Here is a 14,573-nt window from a genome sequence, read left to right as displayed (position 1 = left end):
TTACCCCTTGCCGCTTTTTGAGCACAGAGTATTACATAATCATTGCACTCCCGAGGTCCCTATGTAGCTTACAGAAATACCATGCTAAAAACAAATTGGTGCTATAACTACTCCGTACAACATAGTTGTGAATTGTTTCAAATATACATAGATGGCTTTATGCTAGGGTAAAAGGTCGTTTGTGTGGCTTACTGTTATTGTTACTTATGATTGGGTGTACAAAGTGTATGAAGTCATAACTATATTATATCATAGTACATATACTCCGTATAGCTTCGGTGCATAGCGACATGACCTCGGGAGAACGATATACTTAGTCATGTTATAACAGTATTTGGAAGGTGGCATGATAATGTATGTTGAAGTATAGCGTACATATATTACAATATAAGAGAGCTATAGACTATCAGGATATTAATATATTCCAGTTCTACTAAGGGATATATCAAGTATTAATAGGATAAATAGTAGATTCGTCATCCAAACCACATATATAACCTTGGAAGTGATCCATAGCTGTTCGGTCTTGGCAACGCACATGACAGCATCACAACAACCGTCAAATCTTCCCTTATCTTTTCTCTGTGTCCTTCTGTACTTTCTCATTTTCCCCCTTTCTCTCCCCCTTTAAATTCTTTTCAAGAATTCACGCCTCGACTCAGTTGATACGCTTCTTACGAATTTTCTAATTTTCCCTTTTCAAAAACCCCCTGAAGTGCTCACAAATATTACCCGTCATGGCTTCTGGTGACGTGACCTACCCTAATACGGGCAGTAAGGTAAGAAAAATCAATAGGTCACTTCAATCCTAATGAATATGCTAACCCAGTCATCTTGCAGTATTGTACTCTTTTCTTTTTCCTAGATTCCTTGGGAGAGACTGACATTGACCCCTCTTGCGCTCAGGCATCAGCGATGTTATTACCAAGGGTAAATAGGAATCCGGAAGCCTCCGAAGCCACCTCAAGCATGCTGACTAGTTTCTTGATAGGCCCAATTGTCGACAATGTGAAGTCCGAGGCATCCCGCACCGGCGATGAGCTTCGCGATCTGAAAAACTCGCGTGTGACCCCTTCCACCACCACCGCCGATGGTCAACCATTGACCCGTATGTCATGAGAACTGGATTGATTGGGTTGCAGGATATTAACAAGTGTCTAGACTACCACTCTTTGATGTATAGCCTTCTGAGCGTGAGTGGTCGCCCGAGCCTTCAATTTGGATAGCTTGCTAATCTCTCGGTGTTTCTATATAGTGGGAACAACCCCGTGCGACCGCCGTTTCCTACGCCAGCGTGATCTGTTTCATCTTCGCCGCCCGTTATCTGCCTCTCCTCCGCTGGGCCTTCAAGTTCCTGTACATGTCGTTGGGAGGTAAGTTGGTCGCGTGACCTACGGTCAACAGAGTGGTTGGTTAACAATTGTGTGTAGTGACCGCCACCGTCGAGGTTGCTGGCCATGTTATCCTCAAGCGGGGAATCGCCAGTGGATTCCGCCCTCGCCGTTACTACACTGTCCCCAAGGAGACCGTTGAGGCTGTCCTCGAGGATTTTGAGCAGCTCGTGGACTTCTTCCTGATTGAGTTCCAGCGCATCCTGTTTGCTGAGAATGTCCTCCACACCATGTTGGTAGGTTGCAACTGGTCAAGAATGAAGATGAACAAAGAGGCAGAGACTAACCGTTTTTCAGGCTTTCGCTGCTGCTTTCACCGGCTACTGGCTGATCCGCTTCGTTCCCTTCTGGGGCTTGGCTGTGATTGCCGTGACCACCACATACTTCGCCCCCCTTGTCTATATCAGCAACCGTGAGCTCATTGACGAGCAGATTGTCAACGCCCAGGAGATCATCAACGCCCAGACCAACCAACTTCGGGACATGGCTGGCGAGCGTACCTCGCACGCCACCGGCTTGATGAAGCAGTATGTCGGCGAGTACAGCTCTAAGGCCCAGGGTTACATCGGATCCCGCCGCTCTACCTCCCCGGAGACGACCAAGCTTGTGAGCCCGATCAAGCGTGAGACCGTTGCCGAGTCCGCCAAGGTCGAGCCCATTGCCGATTTCACTGCCCCTGTTGTCGAGCCCGTTGTTAAGCACGAGGACTTCCCCGAGGCCCCCACGGCCGCTCCTATCGCTCAGGCTCTCGAGTCTGACATTGTTGCGTCTGTGGAGCCGGCAGAGCAGGCTGGTGACCGTGAGCCTCTTCTGGCTATTTGAATAGGTCCCAATGATACTAGGTCATCTTAACCAGGAATATTAGTTGCTCTCAAATTTTGAGCGTCAATCAAATCTTCTTTGGTGAATGGATATCTATTATTCCGGCCATGCCGAATGGCACGTGATATCGAGTTTTGAGTCACCTGTTTCTTGTTGGGGATCCCTTGGGAATACATGGGCCCTCATCACTAAATCCTCGTGTCAACGAACAAAAAGTGAAGGAGGATTCTTGAGCAATGAATGAGCTGTCATGTCTCTTGTTTCCCCTTTTCGTTATTTTATCTCACCCGCTAACACACTGGACATTTTTTATCTGTCGACTTCTTTTCTCAAAACACCCCTTGTCTATGTCTTTCTCGGGTTCATATTGTTTCTAATGAAATTACATTTACATAAATTCATGATCTTAACTTGGCTTTTCATTTATTCCCAATCAAGAAATTCCTGTAGTCCTCGAGCCTCGCGCAAGGACCTCGAGTACTTTCTGGGCAACTATCACGAAATTGTTCTATACGTATTACTCACTAGGAAACTAGACCCACTCCACTTCCTCCATCCGTGCGTCATGACGCCCATATCACACAGACAAAAAACGGCCTCGACCCAACCTACTTGGGTAGTTGCTCACAATTCCATGCAAGTGGCCTTGATCACCCAGCAGTGCAAGGCAGCCGTTGAGTTTCATCCCGGTCCACCGACCCGGCTCCCTATTCGCCGCATCGCGATTCGGGCCAGCCTGTGACGGTCTTATTTTTCCTTTAATTGTGATTCCCCTCTCCCTCGAAGACTTGCCTTGTTCAGTCGTGCTCGGAACTGTGTTTCCCCTTCACCTCTCACGCCCCATATACCCCGGATTCGAGGGCTGTGGTACAGATTCCGCAGTGTTATCCGATATATGCGGGTGAGGGGTATGTTGTGAATCTCCAGCGTCTTGAATCAAGTGGGGAGTGGTTCGGGTCCGGTTAGTATTCTGTGTTCAACGGGTCGAGGTCTGGACGTCTTTGTGATGAAAGTCAGTCTTTTAGCTAGTTGGAACTTGGATTTAGCATCGAGTCTTGCAGGCTCATGTGGGTATGACGCTCCGTGCATCCTTGTCCACTGTTGAGATCGAGACATCACCATTATGATACCACAGCATCTTCAAGACTGTTCAGCTCTGATCTAAACGATGAGTCTGTCGACTTCTTGATAAACATGTGAAAAGAGAAAACCCCCAAGGGCAACCTGAACGAGTCAATGTTACTAAGAGGCTTATACTTTATGAAAAAATGAAGAGAAAGGAAAATAGCCGCTTGAAAAAGGCCAAAACACTAACAGCAGCATCCCAATTGAGACATGGTTTCTTGCCCCTTTTCCAGAAGCTCGGGATCTGAGACGCGTCGCAGATGAGGGACACGCATGTCCCGGTTTACCGCTCTTTGGGGTTTAATAGAGAATGTTTTGCCAGCACCAGAGTGTCTTAGACATTGAAAACCAGTCCTCGTTTCTGAACTCTCATATCGGTCTCGGCTGTTGGGACTCTTTGCAGACCGACTCCAACGCAAATGAGTCCACCCCCCCTCAAAAACTAGCCCAGTTGTGTTGACATCTAGTTCACACCTCAGTCCTCGACCTTTACAGTCTCTGACCAGATTGAATAGCGTCCTGGCGGCGTCTATATGCACCGTCTTCTACAGTGCTCTGTAATGCTGCCCCGGCCCGGCACCGATTGGCGGAAGGACCCCTTGTACCTGTTGGAAGTCTTATGCAGACTACACTAGGCTGGCAGGTGGGTAAAATGGCGGATTGCAAAACGGACTGGGAGAAGTCAGTGTGACACTATGATCTAAGTCGGTTCAAGCAGAAGAGAGAGATAAATGACAAAAGGCAGGAAAAGTGGGCTCTAGCAGCCACCAACGTGTCGGACTACTGCATAGAAGGATGCATGGAAAGTTCTTTGAAATCGTTATTATGTCTCTTATGCCTCCGGAGAGACCATGTCTCTGTTATATCCAACGCCGTCAGATTTCAATCAACGGTCTAGTTGAGAGTGTGGAGGGTTTCAGATTCGGTATTCAATAGATAGTAAGATAGTAAGATATTTAAGGAGTAAAAGACTACTCTAGTGTTTTTAAACCAGATCACTATTGGCTTGACCATCTATCAAATGTATAAATCACCTGTACAGGGTATACATGTATCAGCATGGAAGCGTGGCACCCAAGTGAAGATCCCTGTCACTTCTTTTTTCCCAGAATCTTTGATCCTGTCAGAAGTTTATCTTTGCAGCACAACTTTTCTCAGATGCACTTCGCGGACTCGCTAGGCAATGCAGTTTCCCGTCATACAAGGAGTAAGTTACCCTGCAGCTTGCCGTGGGTCTGAGACCTCTTTGAAGCTCCTGTCAAGCCATGGGGTATGTAACTTCTTATTGGACCATTGAACTGGTGTCCTAATGCTCCGGTTGCTGTAGTACTCTAGTTCTAATGCCAAAGATGATCTGACATGGGTTCTTTGATAAGATTCCGAAGAAAAGAAAGGTGGGACAACGGTTGAGCTCTATACCTCGGGGATATTAGGGCATAGCATAACTATAGGAATAACTCTAGTAAGTCTTTATACGTACCTATTACTGTAATGAGCTGTTTGCATGCAGCGGTGACTCTCTGCGTTTCCAAATGAAATTCAAATGAAATTCAGGATATCCACATGGTCCCTGAAACGGTTGCCATGCTTTTCTTTCACTGGCCTCTTTTGAGGAGGTGAGAGGCTTGGGTAGTCGCAGTTATGAATGTGAAACAAGTTATGCCTCGAGAGAGATACGAGACACAGGTCTCAAACTCTCTTGCTTTTTGTAATTGCTTCCAGGGGCATGGAAATCAACACTGCATCGTCAGTCCAAAGTCGAAGATCATTGGAACTTTGACTTCCACGCGGAGAGACAAACAGCCCATGGACTCGTCCAACTTCAAGGACCCTTGTGATATGAGAGAGAGAGGTAGAGAGGTAAAGAGGTAAAAAATCGGTGAAGCTCATTTGTATTCCTCATGTCAGACACTTTCAGATCCGAGTTCTTGTATTCACCGCTGTCTCTGTCTCCTCGAGAAGTCCGTATTTTGCCCAACAAACAACACTTCCTGTACATCTACTTACCTCCTACAAGCTGTGCGAGACAAACCTTCGAACAAAGGTCTAGGATTGTCTTGCTTTACTTTGTTTCTTCTTGCAGGTTTGACTTCTCTGTCTTTCAACACTTCTGGAAGACGGTTTTTTGTTCCAAGAGACATTAAGCTCCTTCTTTTCCCCTGGAAACTTCGTACTTCTTCAACTCTTTCCTTCTTTCAAGGATAGCACTTGAATTTCTTAATGCTATCTATCAAATCCCTTCTGAATCCTCAGCCTGAAAGGCGACATCCTTACACTTCCTTCCCTGCCCCCCGTGAGAAGCGGCAAAAGATGGCCAAGGACGCCCCAGTCTTCCGTCGTGGCAAGATCCAAGGCGAGTGCCGCTATCCTCCTTGCGAGGAAAGAGACGCAGAGCTGGAACAGGCTCATAGAGAGCTCTCGTTGCGTCCCATGGGCAACATTGCCGACTATCCTCGTCATATCCCTTATGCCAGCGACAAGAAAACCTTCCAAGAAAAGACCGGGCGAGATAGCTTCCATGGTATGTGCCGCTGAACCTGCTTTGATGATCACGTCTGACTCTTCCATCTAGTCTTTCAATACACATTCCAAATTCCCGGCGAAGAAAAGGAATGGCATGTTATGTGGGACTACAATATCGGCATTGTTCGAATTACACACCTTTTCAAATGCAATGGCTACTCCAAGGCAAGTTCATGAGGTAGCTCTTCCATATCTTTGGGATTGCTAACTCGTCATAGACTACCCCAGCCAAGATGCTGAACCAGAACCCTGGCCTCCGGGATATCTGCCATAGCATCACTGGCGGAGCACTCTCTGCTCAAGGTACGTTCTCTATGCCCTCTTCTCCTGCCAACCGATTTCTTGGATAGCCAGATCTCACAACCTCTCTTTTCACACAGGATACTGGATGCCGTACGAAGCTGCCAGAGCCATGGCAGCCACCTTCTGCTGGAGGATCCGATACGCTTTGACTCCACTGTTTGGCACGGAATTCCCGGCCATGTGCATCCCTCCCACGGACCGCAAAACCCATGGCCGGATGGTCATCCCTCCGGAGATCGTGCAGCGTGCCACCAACACCTCCAACTACTATCGCTCCTTGGAGATGAAGTCTAGCACCGCAGACAGCCCCCCCGTGATCAATACCCCTTCCTTAACACATACCCTTCTTGATCGTACGAACTTATTGAACCGACAAGACTCATCCCTGACACTGCCCCCACTCAAGATCCCGCGTCACCAATACGCCGAGAGTAATCCCAGTGCCCGGGACTCCTCTATGGAGCCTTACTACATGTCGCCCAAGAGCCAGTCTCCCATGTCTACTACCTTCACACCCATCAATCCTCCGCGCAGCTCCAATGCAATGCCTCGCTCGCGGGCTGAGTCACCCCGGACTATCCTCCGTGCCATCTCAGATGCTATGCGCCCAGATAATGTCCCCAGTGGCATCAGCGAAGACAGCGACACCGAGAGCGATGGCTCGTCCAACATGTATTCCACTCCGAACTGTCCTTCTGTGGATGGACATATGATGGAAACTGACAAGCTCGGTGACCTTGACGAGCCCACAACTACTTCGGATGTGGCTGCTATGCAAAGCGAATACGACGACCTAACTGACTCGGACGATGATTGGCAAATGGACGATGCCAACGATGAAGACTACCGTGGACCCCCTCTCAAGAGGACCCTTGGTGGAGAAGCTTCGTTTGGCATAGACGGTTCCATAAATCCCGAATCCCAGACCAAGAAGTATCCTAGCCGGAAGTCCCGAGCTGCACGTCCTGAGCCATCGCCTCACTTCACCCGTGAGGTAAAGGCTGCGGAAGCTCTTCTTCGTTTGCACATGAATGAGCTTGAAAGCACCGGAACCGATACTGAGATGGACGATGATGACCTGAACTCAACTTCCGGTTCTCGCTCTCTTGATGGTGACGGATCTCGTAGTCGCAAGCGACGTCGAGCTTCGCTTTGATGGATGACTGCGCTACAAATTTGACATGGGAATGGCGTTTATGGTCTAGGAGCTGAGGATTTTTGTGTGGTGGTACTGTCTCTATGCATTTTGTGAGGAAGGTTTGTGTGATTTGACTTTTCTTGAAGTTGATGGTTTGTATGTTCAAGTCACTGTCCTTTTCATTTGATTCAAACGAAATATGATTGGGGATCTTGATGGATTAGGTTGACATTGGAGGTCCGAGGCTACAATGCAACTTCATTTTCTTTGATAATTTTATGGCAATGGGTTAAATGGAGTATTTTGCCTACAACTTCATAGTAGACGCTACTGAAATATTGATCCAAGTAGAGACGATTAAAAATTAAACCTCTTGTATTCGCCTTGCATGCACTGGCTCTGCCAGATCTCCATAAAACACCAATAAACTAAGACATGGAGATGAAAGAAAATAAAAACACAATAGAGAGAGCATTGCAAAACAAAAGGAGAACATTGCAAAGAGGGCTTCCCCACCCTCACCATTTCACTACTTAGTCGCTCTCATCTTCGTCTTCATCAAAGTCATCGGCCGACGCTTCTTCATCGCTATCATCCTCAATGACATAGGACTTCTTCTGCTGTGTGGCACCACGACGAGCAGGACGGCTTGCAGCGGCGCGACGGGGGGCTGGGGCGGGCTCATCGTCGTCCGAAATATCCACATTCACTTTGCCCGCTGGCGAATCCAAAATGTCATTAGCCATGGCATCGATGTCATCCTCCGAATAATCATCTGCGATCTTCTTGCTTGCCTTGGCTTGCTTAGAAGCATAGGCCTTGGCCGCCGGGGATAAAGTGGGGAGAGCGGACTTGGGGGCGGGCTTCGGAGCTGCCTCTTTCTTGGGGCGACCACGGGCCTTTGGAGCCGAGGTGGCCGTGGCGGCAGCAGCAGCCTTCGGCGCAGCCTTGGCTTTGGGTGCAGCTTTACCCCGAGCAATTGGCTTGATCGGCTCATCATCCTCGTCATCTTCGTCGTCGACATCTACGACCTTGGGAGCAGTCTTTGGCGCAGCCTTGGCTTTTGGAGCAGCCTTGGCCCGAGCAGTTGGCTTGACTGGTTGGTCCTCCTCGTCGTCTTCGTCGTTGTCGTCAAGCTTAACGTCCTTAGGCTTGACCTGGATGGAGCGACGTGGGGAGTTTTGAGGAATGAGCTTGCTGTAGTCCGTCTCATCCGGATCAAAATCATCGTTGGCCTTTGAAGACTTTGCGGTAGTCTTCACGCTAGCACTACTTTCCGAACGGGGGCGTTCCGAAAAGAGTTGTCGAGAATCGGCGGCTGAGTCACCACCAATGCCCTTGACCATCATGCTAACGTCTCCAAGAAGATTATCACCGTTATCACTGTCAGAGTCGCTAGGCGCTGAGTACTTCACAGGCTTGCGAGCGCGAGAAGATTGCACTGCGGGCTTGGAAGCCTCGGATTTGGCAATCTCCAAGAAGTCGTCATCCGAGTCCTCTTCGACCTTGGCCTTGGGCTTAGGTCCTCGTTTAGCGGCTGGTTTGGCCGCTGCCTTGGCCGCTGGTTTGGGCTTTGGAACCTCATCCATATCTACGTCCATCGTGTCGTCAGCCGGCTGAGCTGATGCCCGCGAGGTTTGGGGAATGTCGTCGATATCGATAAAGTCGTCTTCCTGTTTAGGCAGAGTCTTAGGCTTCGAGGTAGCACGGCTCTTCTTCGGAAGGATTTCCATGTCCATGTTGAATTCATCATCCGAGTCAACAGTTCCATCTGCTGCAGCCGATGGTGTTGGTTTGCTCGGAGGTTGACTGAGGAAATTCATCAAGCTGTTTTTGGGCTGCTCTTTTTTCTTAGCTGCGGCGGCCTTCTTCGTCTTAGGGGCCCCAAAGTCTTCGTCGTCTGGATCGTCACCGTTAGCAGCCTTACGCTTGCGCGAAGCCGCGGCGCGACCACCACCAGTGGCCAGCTTGGTAGAGTTGCGACGGCCCAAGCTAGCCACCTTGCGGGCTCGACGGTCCTCATCTTCAAGCTGGAAGCGCCACTCATTGATGAACTCCTCCAAATCGTGAGTCCAGATGTCCTCCTTGGACAGCTTAATCAAGACGTCGACCTCTGTTTCCTTCTCACCGATCTGACGACGGAGCTTCTCCACGCGCTCTTGGGTCAGTGACCACATGGGCATACCCAGAAGGTAGTCGAAGGAGCTGGATAGCACTGCAGCATCATTGTCATCTGGCTCTTCTTCTCCTTCTTCTACTACAGGCTCATCTTCGCCCATCTTGGCGGCCTCGGCCACCTTGGCAATTGGCTTGAAGCCCTTTTCCTTTAGCTCAGTGATTAGAACAGGCTTTTTCTTCTTGGAGATGACCAATTTGCCATCAATAATCATCTGCACAAAGCGAGCTTGGTTGCTCAGCTTCTCCAGCTCTCTCTGTAGATCGGAAAGTTGGAACTGCTTGCGTCGCTCATAATATTTGAGACGGACGACATAGAACTCCTTGAGAATGTCATCGACAGTGGCGTACTTAGTAATGCGGCCCTCGGGATCGAAAGCCACCAGATTGGTTGTTGCAATCGACTTGGTGAGCTTGAATTTTTCTTCCAAGCCTTCAGTCAAAGCAACCTTCATGTGTTTCTCATCGAGTTGGATGATGAAGTGGACCTTGGTGTGAGTGTTGTAGTCCCTGTAATCCTTGATGAAGGATGGCACCTTCTCTGCCTTGATGATTTCCTCCAGCTTGTCCTTGAAATCTTGTGTCCAAGTGCGAATAGGCAATTCGGTGATCTCGACCTCCTTGTCACCACATTCCCTGATGATACCGCTGAATTTGTATCGATCCCCACCCACGGCCACAACCTCACCGGTAAACCCACGGAACCAAGGCTGCATTGGCTCAGTCGGTTCGCCAGCCATCAAGCGCTTGAGATTGTTCACAATATCCTCGGGATTGTAGTTGGGAATAGAAGAACTCCAACCAGTTCCGATACCATCCGCGCCGTTGATCAGAATCATCGGGACGACAGGCATAAAGACCTCGGGCTCAATTTTCTTGCCATCGTCTTCGTTGTATGTTAGTAGTGGCTCATCGGCCGTATGGAAGATTTTGCGTGCAAAGGGGGACAGGCGAGTGTAGATGTAACGAGCACTGGCACAATCATTACCACCTTGAAGTCGACTACCAAAGTTTCCACTAGGCTCTAGGCAGTTGATATTGTTGGAGCCAACAAAGGTCTGGGCAAGACCAACGATAGTCTGCTGAAGGGAGACGTCGCCGTGGTGGTAGGCTGTCATTCCGGATACATGACCTGCCAGCTCAACCACCTTCATGTCCTTCTTCAGATTACGGCGGAAACAGGTGTGAAGCACCTTGCGCTGACCGGGCTTCAAACCATCGACAACGGAAGGGATCGAACGTTGGTTATCTGCCATACTGAACAGGATGAGCTCCTTGTTGATGAAGTCGGTGTATGTGATCTTCGCCACGGAATGGTCCAGATATGTGCCAGGTTTGTATTGACGAAGCCACTCTTTACGCTCATCTGCTTTCTTTTTAGAGAAAGCCAGCTCGATGAGTCCGGCTTCACCGTCTTGCATGGTGTGGAACTCCTTCAGATGACGATCGAGGTCGCGGAAATAGACCTGTGCATCTTCCGTGGTGCTGGTTCCCAACCCCTTGTAGTACTTGTGGTCCCAGCCGCGTTCGTGTTTGTGAGCTTCACGCCATTCCTCATGTTCGGGCATGGTGAAGAACGATTTCTGCTTGGTCGGGTTCTTCGGGTCACCCTTCCAAACCTTGATGATGGGGGTGATGAACTCAATGAGGAACTCAGGAATCTTGAGCAAGCTGGGGAACTGCGCTTGAAGGAAGTTGATGAGCAAACCCTTAATGTGACTACCGTCGTGATCCTGATCAGTCATGATCATGAGATGGCCATATCGCAGCCCCTTGGTCTCAGTGTACTCCTTCTTGTGCTGTAGACCAATGAAGTTCTTGATACTTTGAATTTCCACATTCTTTGAAATTTGGTCAAAAGAAGCATCGCGGACATTAAGAAGCTTTCCGCGCAGGGGGAAAACGCCGAACAAATCTGGTCCAACAACTGCTCTGCCTGCCATGGCCAATCCCTTGGCTGATTCACCCTCGGTCAAAATGAGGGTACAGTGGTGGCCCTCTCTAGTACCAGCCTTGTTGGCGTCGACCAACTTTGGATTGTTCATACGCGTGCGTCGGCCAGTATCACCCTTCTTCAAGATCTGGTCGGCTTTTTGCTCCGCGAAGTGCAGGATATTTGACATAACCTCAGTCTTCAAAACCTTCTTGTAGAAATCTTCATCAAGGGGACACTTGCTACCGAACTGACTGGCCTTTGTGGTCAACTGTTCCTTGGTCTGGGAGGTGAAGGCCGGGTTAACGATCAAGGCCTTTACAAAAATGAAGATGTGGTTCCGAATCTGTGCCGACTTCAGAGTTGCTCCAGACTTGTTCTTCTTCTTCACCTGATCGGCCAAGCGGGTACAGATCTGATCAGCGATGTAGTTGACGTGCGTTCCGCCCGAGGTTGTTGCGATTGAGTTGACGAATGAGACTTGTTGGAACGAACCGTCCGAAACAGCAAAACCAATCTCCCATCGAGGATCGGGTTGGCATGTGATAATTTCATCCTTTGAAGGAGGACCATCATCACCGCGCTCCTTGCGAATGGCTTTGGTGTACATTTCCATATACTTTCGGAAATTGCGAACAGGGACGCGTGTGCCGTTCAATTTGACACCAACATTGGCGGTACCCGCCAAATCGTAGACTCTGCGCTTGACAAGGGCTTCAAAGTCATCGTCGATGCCATCCATGCCGAATTTGGCAAAGTCTGGCTTGAAAGTGACCTTGGTATAGTCATCTCCCTTGGCATCTGTGATCTTTGCCTTGCCCATTTTCGTCATGTTCTCGGTCCAGATTTGCTTGTACTTCTTCTTCTGACGGGAGTCCTGGGTTTCGAGAGTGAACTCTGTCGAGAAAACATTACAAAGTTTGGCACCGAAACCGTTGCGACCTCCAGTCACCTTCTGTTGGCTATCGTCGTAGTTGGAAGAAGTGAGCAGATGGCCGAAAATGAGTTCGGGCACGTAGATCTTCTCCTTAGAGTGAATCTCGATAGGGATACCACGTCCGTTGTTCCACACGCTAATTTCACCGGCCTCGCGGTCAATCGTGATCCGCATCTCGTTCATGTTCGAGTCGTTGTGCTTGTTATCGGCGGCGTTGACCACAATCTCGTCAAAGATTTTGTAGAGACCAGGGACGAAAGATACATCGCGGTACTCCATGGACTCGGTTCCGGAGTTGTACACCCACATCTGCTGCGTGGTGCGCTCAGTGGATCCAATGTAGGTATCGGGACGTTTAATAATGTGTTCAAGTTGGGTAAGCTATATTAAAGAATAGAGATAAGTATCTGTCCGAAATTATACCATACCAAAAGGCTGCTGAAACTCACTTTCTGGTACTTGTCTGATGCATTGCCAGTCTTGCTCGTGCTGTCAGTAGCAGCGTCTCCCCCGTGAGACTCATTTTCGAGATCGGCAAGAGGCTTTGAGCCAGCTCTCTTAGGTGCAGCCGTTTTCTTGGCCTTGGGAGGGGTGTGGGAGAGCAGAGAATCATCATCGGACATTTTAATATCGGTCACTTCGTCCTCGCTGTCGGCCTTGGCCTTCTTCTTAGTCGCAGCCGCCTTTGCAGCAGGCTTGACCTTGAGTGTGGTCTGGGTGGTCTTTTTGGCGGCAGGTTTGGCGGCAGCAGGTTTCTTAGGAGCCGCCTTAGCTTTGGGTTTCTGGAGGTATAATGTCAGCCATCAAAGTTGAGCTTAGTGTTGAGATATTCGCATATTTTAGGGGGATTCCTACCGGTGCAGGCTCAGGAGCAAAGTCAGAGCTGCCTCCATCATCATCGAAGACCGAGTCTTCCATCATGGAGTCATCCATGATAAATGCGATTAAACAGATGAAGCGCGACGCAGCGCTATGAGGGGAGAAAAGGAGTCAAGTCAGGCCTCAGGGTTGAATCAAACGAATGACGCCTATCTTTCAATTTAAAAGAATAGATCAATCAAGCTCCGGCATGCTCAGGCCGTAAAAGGATGAAGCAAGAAGCAAAAGAGAGGAAGACAGTGAAAATACGGGGAGGGGAAGCGCCTGTTGTTTTTTGCCCGGGGAAGTCGCGACTGACAGGGGGGCGGTGGGCAGTTAGTAGCCACTCGGATCATCATTCTTCCTCACCGCCTACAAACACGCCCCAAATAGGCAATTCACAAACAAACGAACGAAAAACAAGCAGTTCCCCTCACTTTGCATCGGATGTCTTACATCTTCACGTCAATTCAGAGAAATATGAGATAAAAACAGATACCTACAGCATGATATATGTATATATATTTGGAGTAGACTGTATGACATATAATGACAGATCCCTTGTTTTCTTTTACTCAAATGTCATTGAAGTTAGTGGCAATGGTGAAGATCTAAATATAGTTCGGTCAAATTAGAGCACAGAGTCAAATCTACCTTTTGCTCTCCCCTTCAGCACATCTATAAGACTTGGGCAGTCTGTCATAGTCTGCATAGGAGGTATGTCAATTTATCCTGTACAGCGAACAATTGGATATGAACTGACTAGCGGGGCAATGTTGTGCGCGTTGTGGACTACTCATAAGTGGGATAAGTAGCAATGTACTCCGTACAACATACTATGTTAAAGGGATATCCTCATCAACGGTACTGTCTAGTTATGGTAGGTGTACTCCGTAGTGTAGGTTAACCCATCCGTGGGGTTGTAACCCTTGCATAACTCCGAGTACAACATATAGTACTTATGGTATGTCATAGCCATTTATTAAAAGAAAGTCATATACTGTAACGCACGGTTTTGGTGTCGCATGATTCTTTCTAGCAGATATCGGTATTAGGTGAACATAGATAGATAGCTAGGTAGCCACCCAGTCCACTCCGAAAATATACGATATAGTTGTCGCAGAAAAAAACCCAACTGCCTGGCGAACATGATATATAGTCCTAGAGCTGAGGATCACTCAAACGGTGCTGAACAGCAGCAACTGGCTTGTCTATACTCCATACAGCATAGTCTAAGAAATCTTGAAAAGTGGGCTGGAAACTATTCTAGTTTTGACAGGCGGATCGCATGGACCATACTTGGTGGATCTCTGCGAGCAGTCGACGGTGTGAGCCCCAGGGGGTACAGAAACCTGGAATCTATGTTGT

At 48.7% G+C, this 14,573-nt stretch overlaps 4 protein-coding genes across 4 annotated transcripts; 2 read left to right on the top strand and 2 right to left on the bottom strand.

The window, feature by feature from the left end:
* Positions 1–969: 969 nt before the first annotated feature.
* Positions 970–2,213, top strand: PEX2_054370 (uncharacterized protein; the record flags this gene model as incomplete). Its single annotated transcript, XM_016742711.1, has 5 exons — positions 970–1,108; positions 1,162–1,193; positions 1,256–1,373; positions 1,431–1,627; positions 1,689–2,213. The coding sequence occupies 5 exons, from the start codon at positions 970–972 to the stop codon at positions 2,211–2,213; spliced, it is 1,011 nt and encodes a 336-aa protein (XP_016600962.1).
* A 936-nt stretch (positions 2,214–3,149) lies between these two features.
* PEX2_054360 (uncharacterized protein) lies at positions 3,150–3,302 on the bottom strand (the record flags this gene model as incomplete). Its single annotated transcript, XM_016742710.1, has 1 exon — positions 3,150–3,302. The coding sequence occupies one exon, from the start codon at positions 3,300–3,302 to the stop codon at positions 3,150–3,152; it is 153 nt and encodes a 50-aa protein (XP_016600961.1).
* Positions 3,303–5,648: 2,346 nt separating this feature from the next.
* On the top strand, positions 5,649–7,320 carry PEX2_054350 (uncharacterized protein; the record flags this gene model as incomplete). The annotated part of the gene is made up of 4 exons (XM_016742709.1): positions 5,649–5,859; positions 5,911–5,984; positions 6,080–6,164; positions 6,242–7,320. The coding sequence occupies 4 exons, from the start codon at positions 5,649–5,651 to the stop codon at positions 7,318–7,320; spliced, it is 1,449 nt and encodes a 482-aa protein (XP_016600960.1).
* A 515-nt stretch (positions 7,321–7,835) lies between these two features.
* On the bottom strand, positions 7,836–13,280 carry PEX2_054340 (DNA topoisomerase 2; the record flags this gene model as incomplete). Its single annotated transcript, XM_016742708.1, has 3 exons — positions 7,836–12,728; positions 12,797–13,129; positions 13,203–13,280. 3 exons carry the CDS (start codon positions 13,278–13,280, stop codon positions 7,836–7,838), a joined length of 5,304 nt encoding a protein of 1,767 aa, XP_016600959.1.
* Between the last annotated feature and the right edge of the window lie 1,293 nt (positions 13,281–14,573).

Source organism: Penicillium expansum (assembly GCF_000769745.1).
Source record: "Penicillium expansum strain MD-8 chromosome Unknown contig174, whole genome shotgun sequence".
NCBI lineage: Eukaryota > Fungi > Ascomycota > Eurotiomycetes > Eurotiales > Aspergillaceae > Penicillium > Penicillium expansum.
The sequence above is the reverse complement of the archived record's forward strand: the minus strand, read 5'-3'. Positions and strand labels throughout refer to the sequence as shown.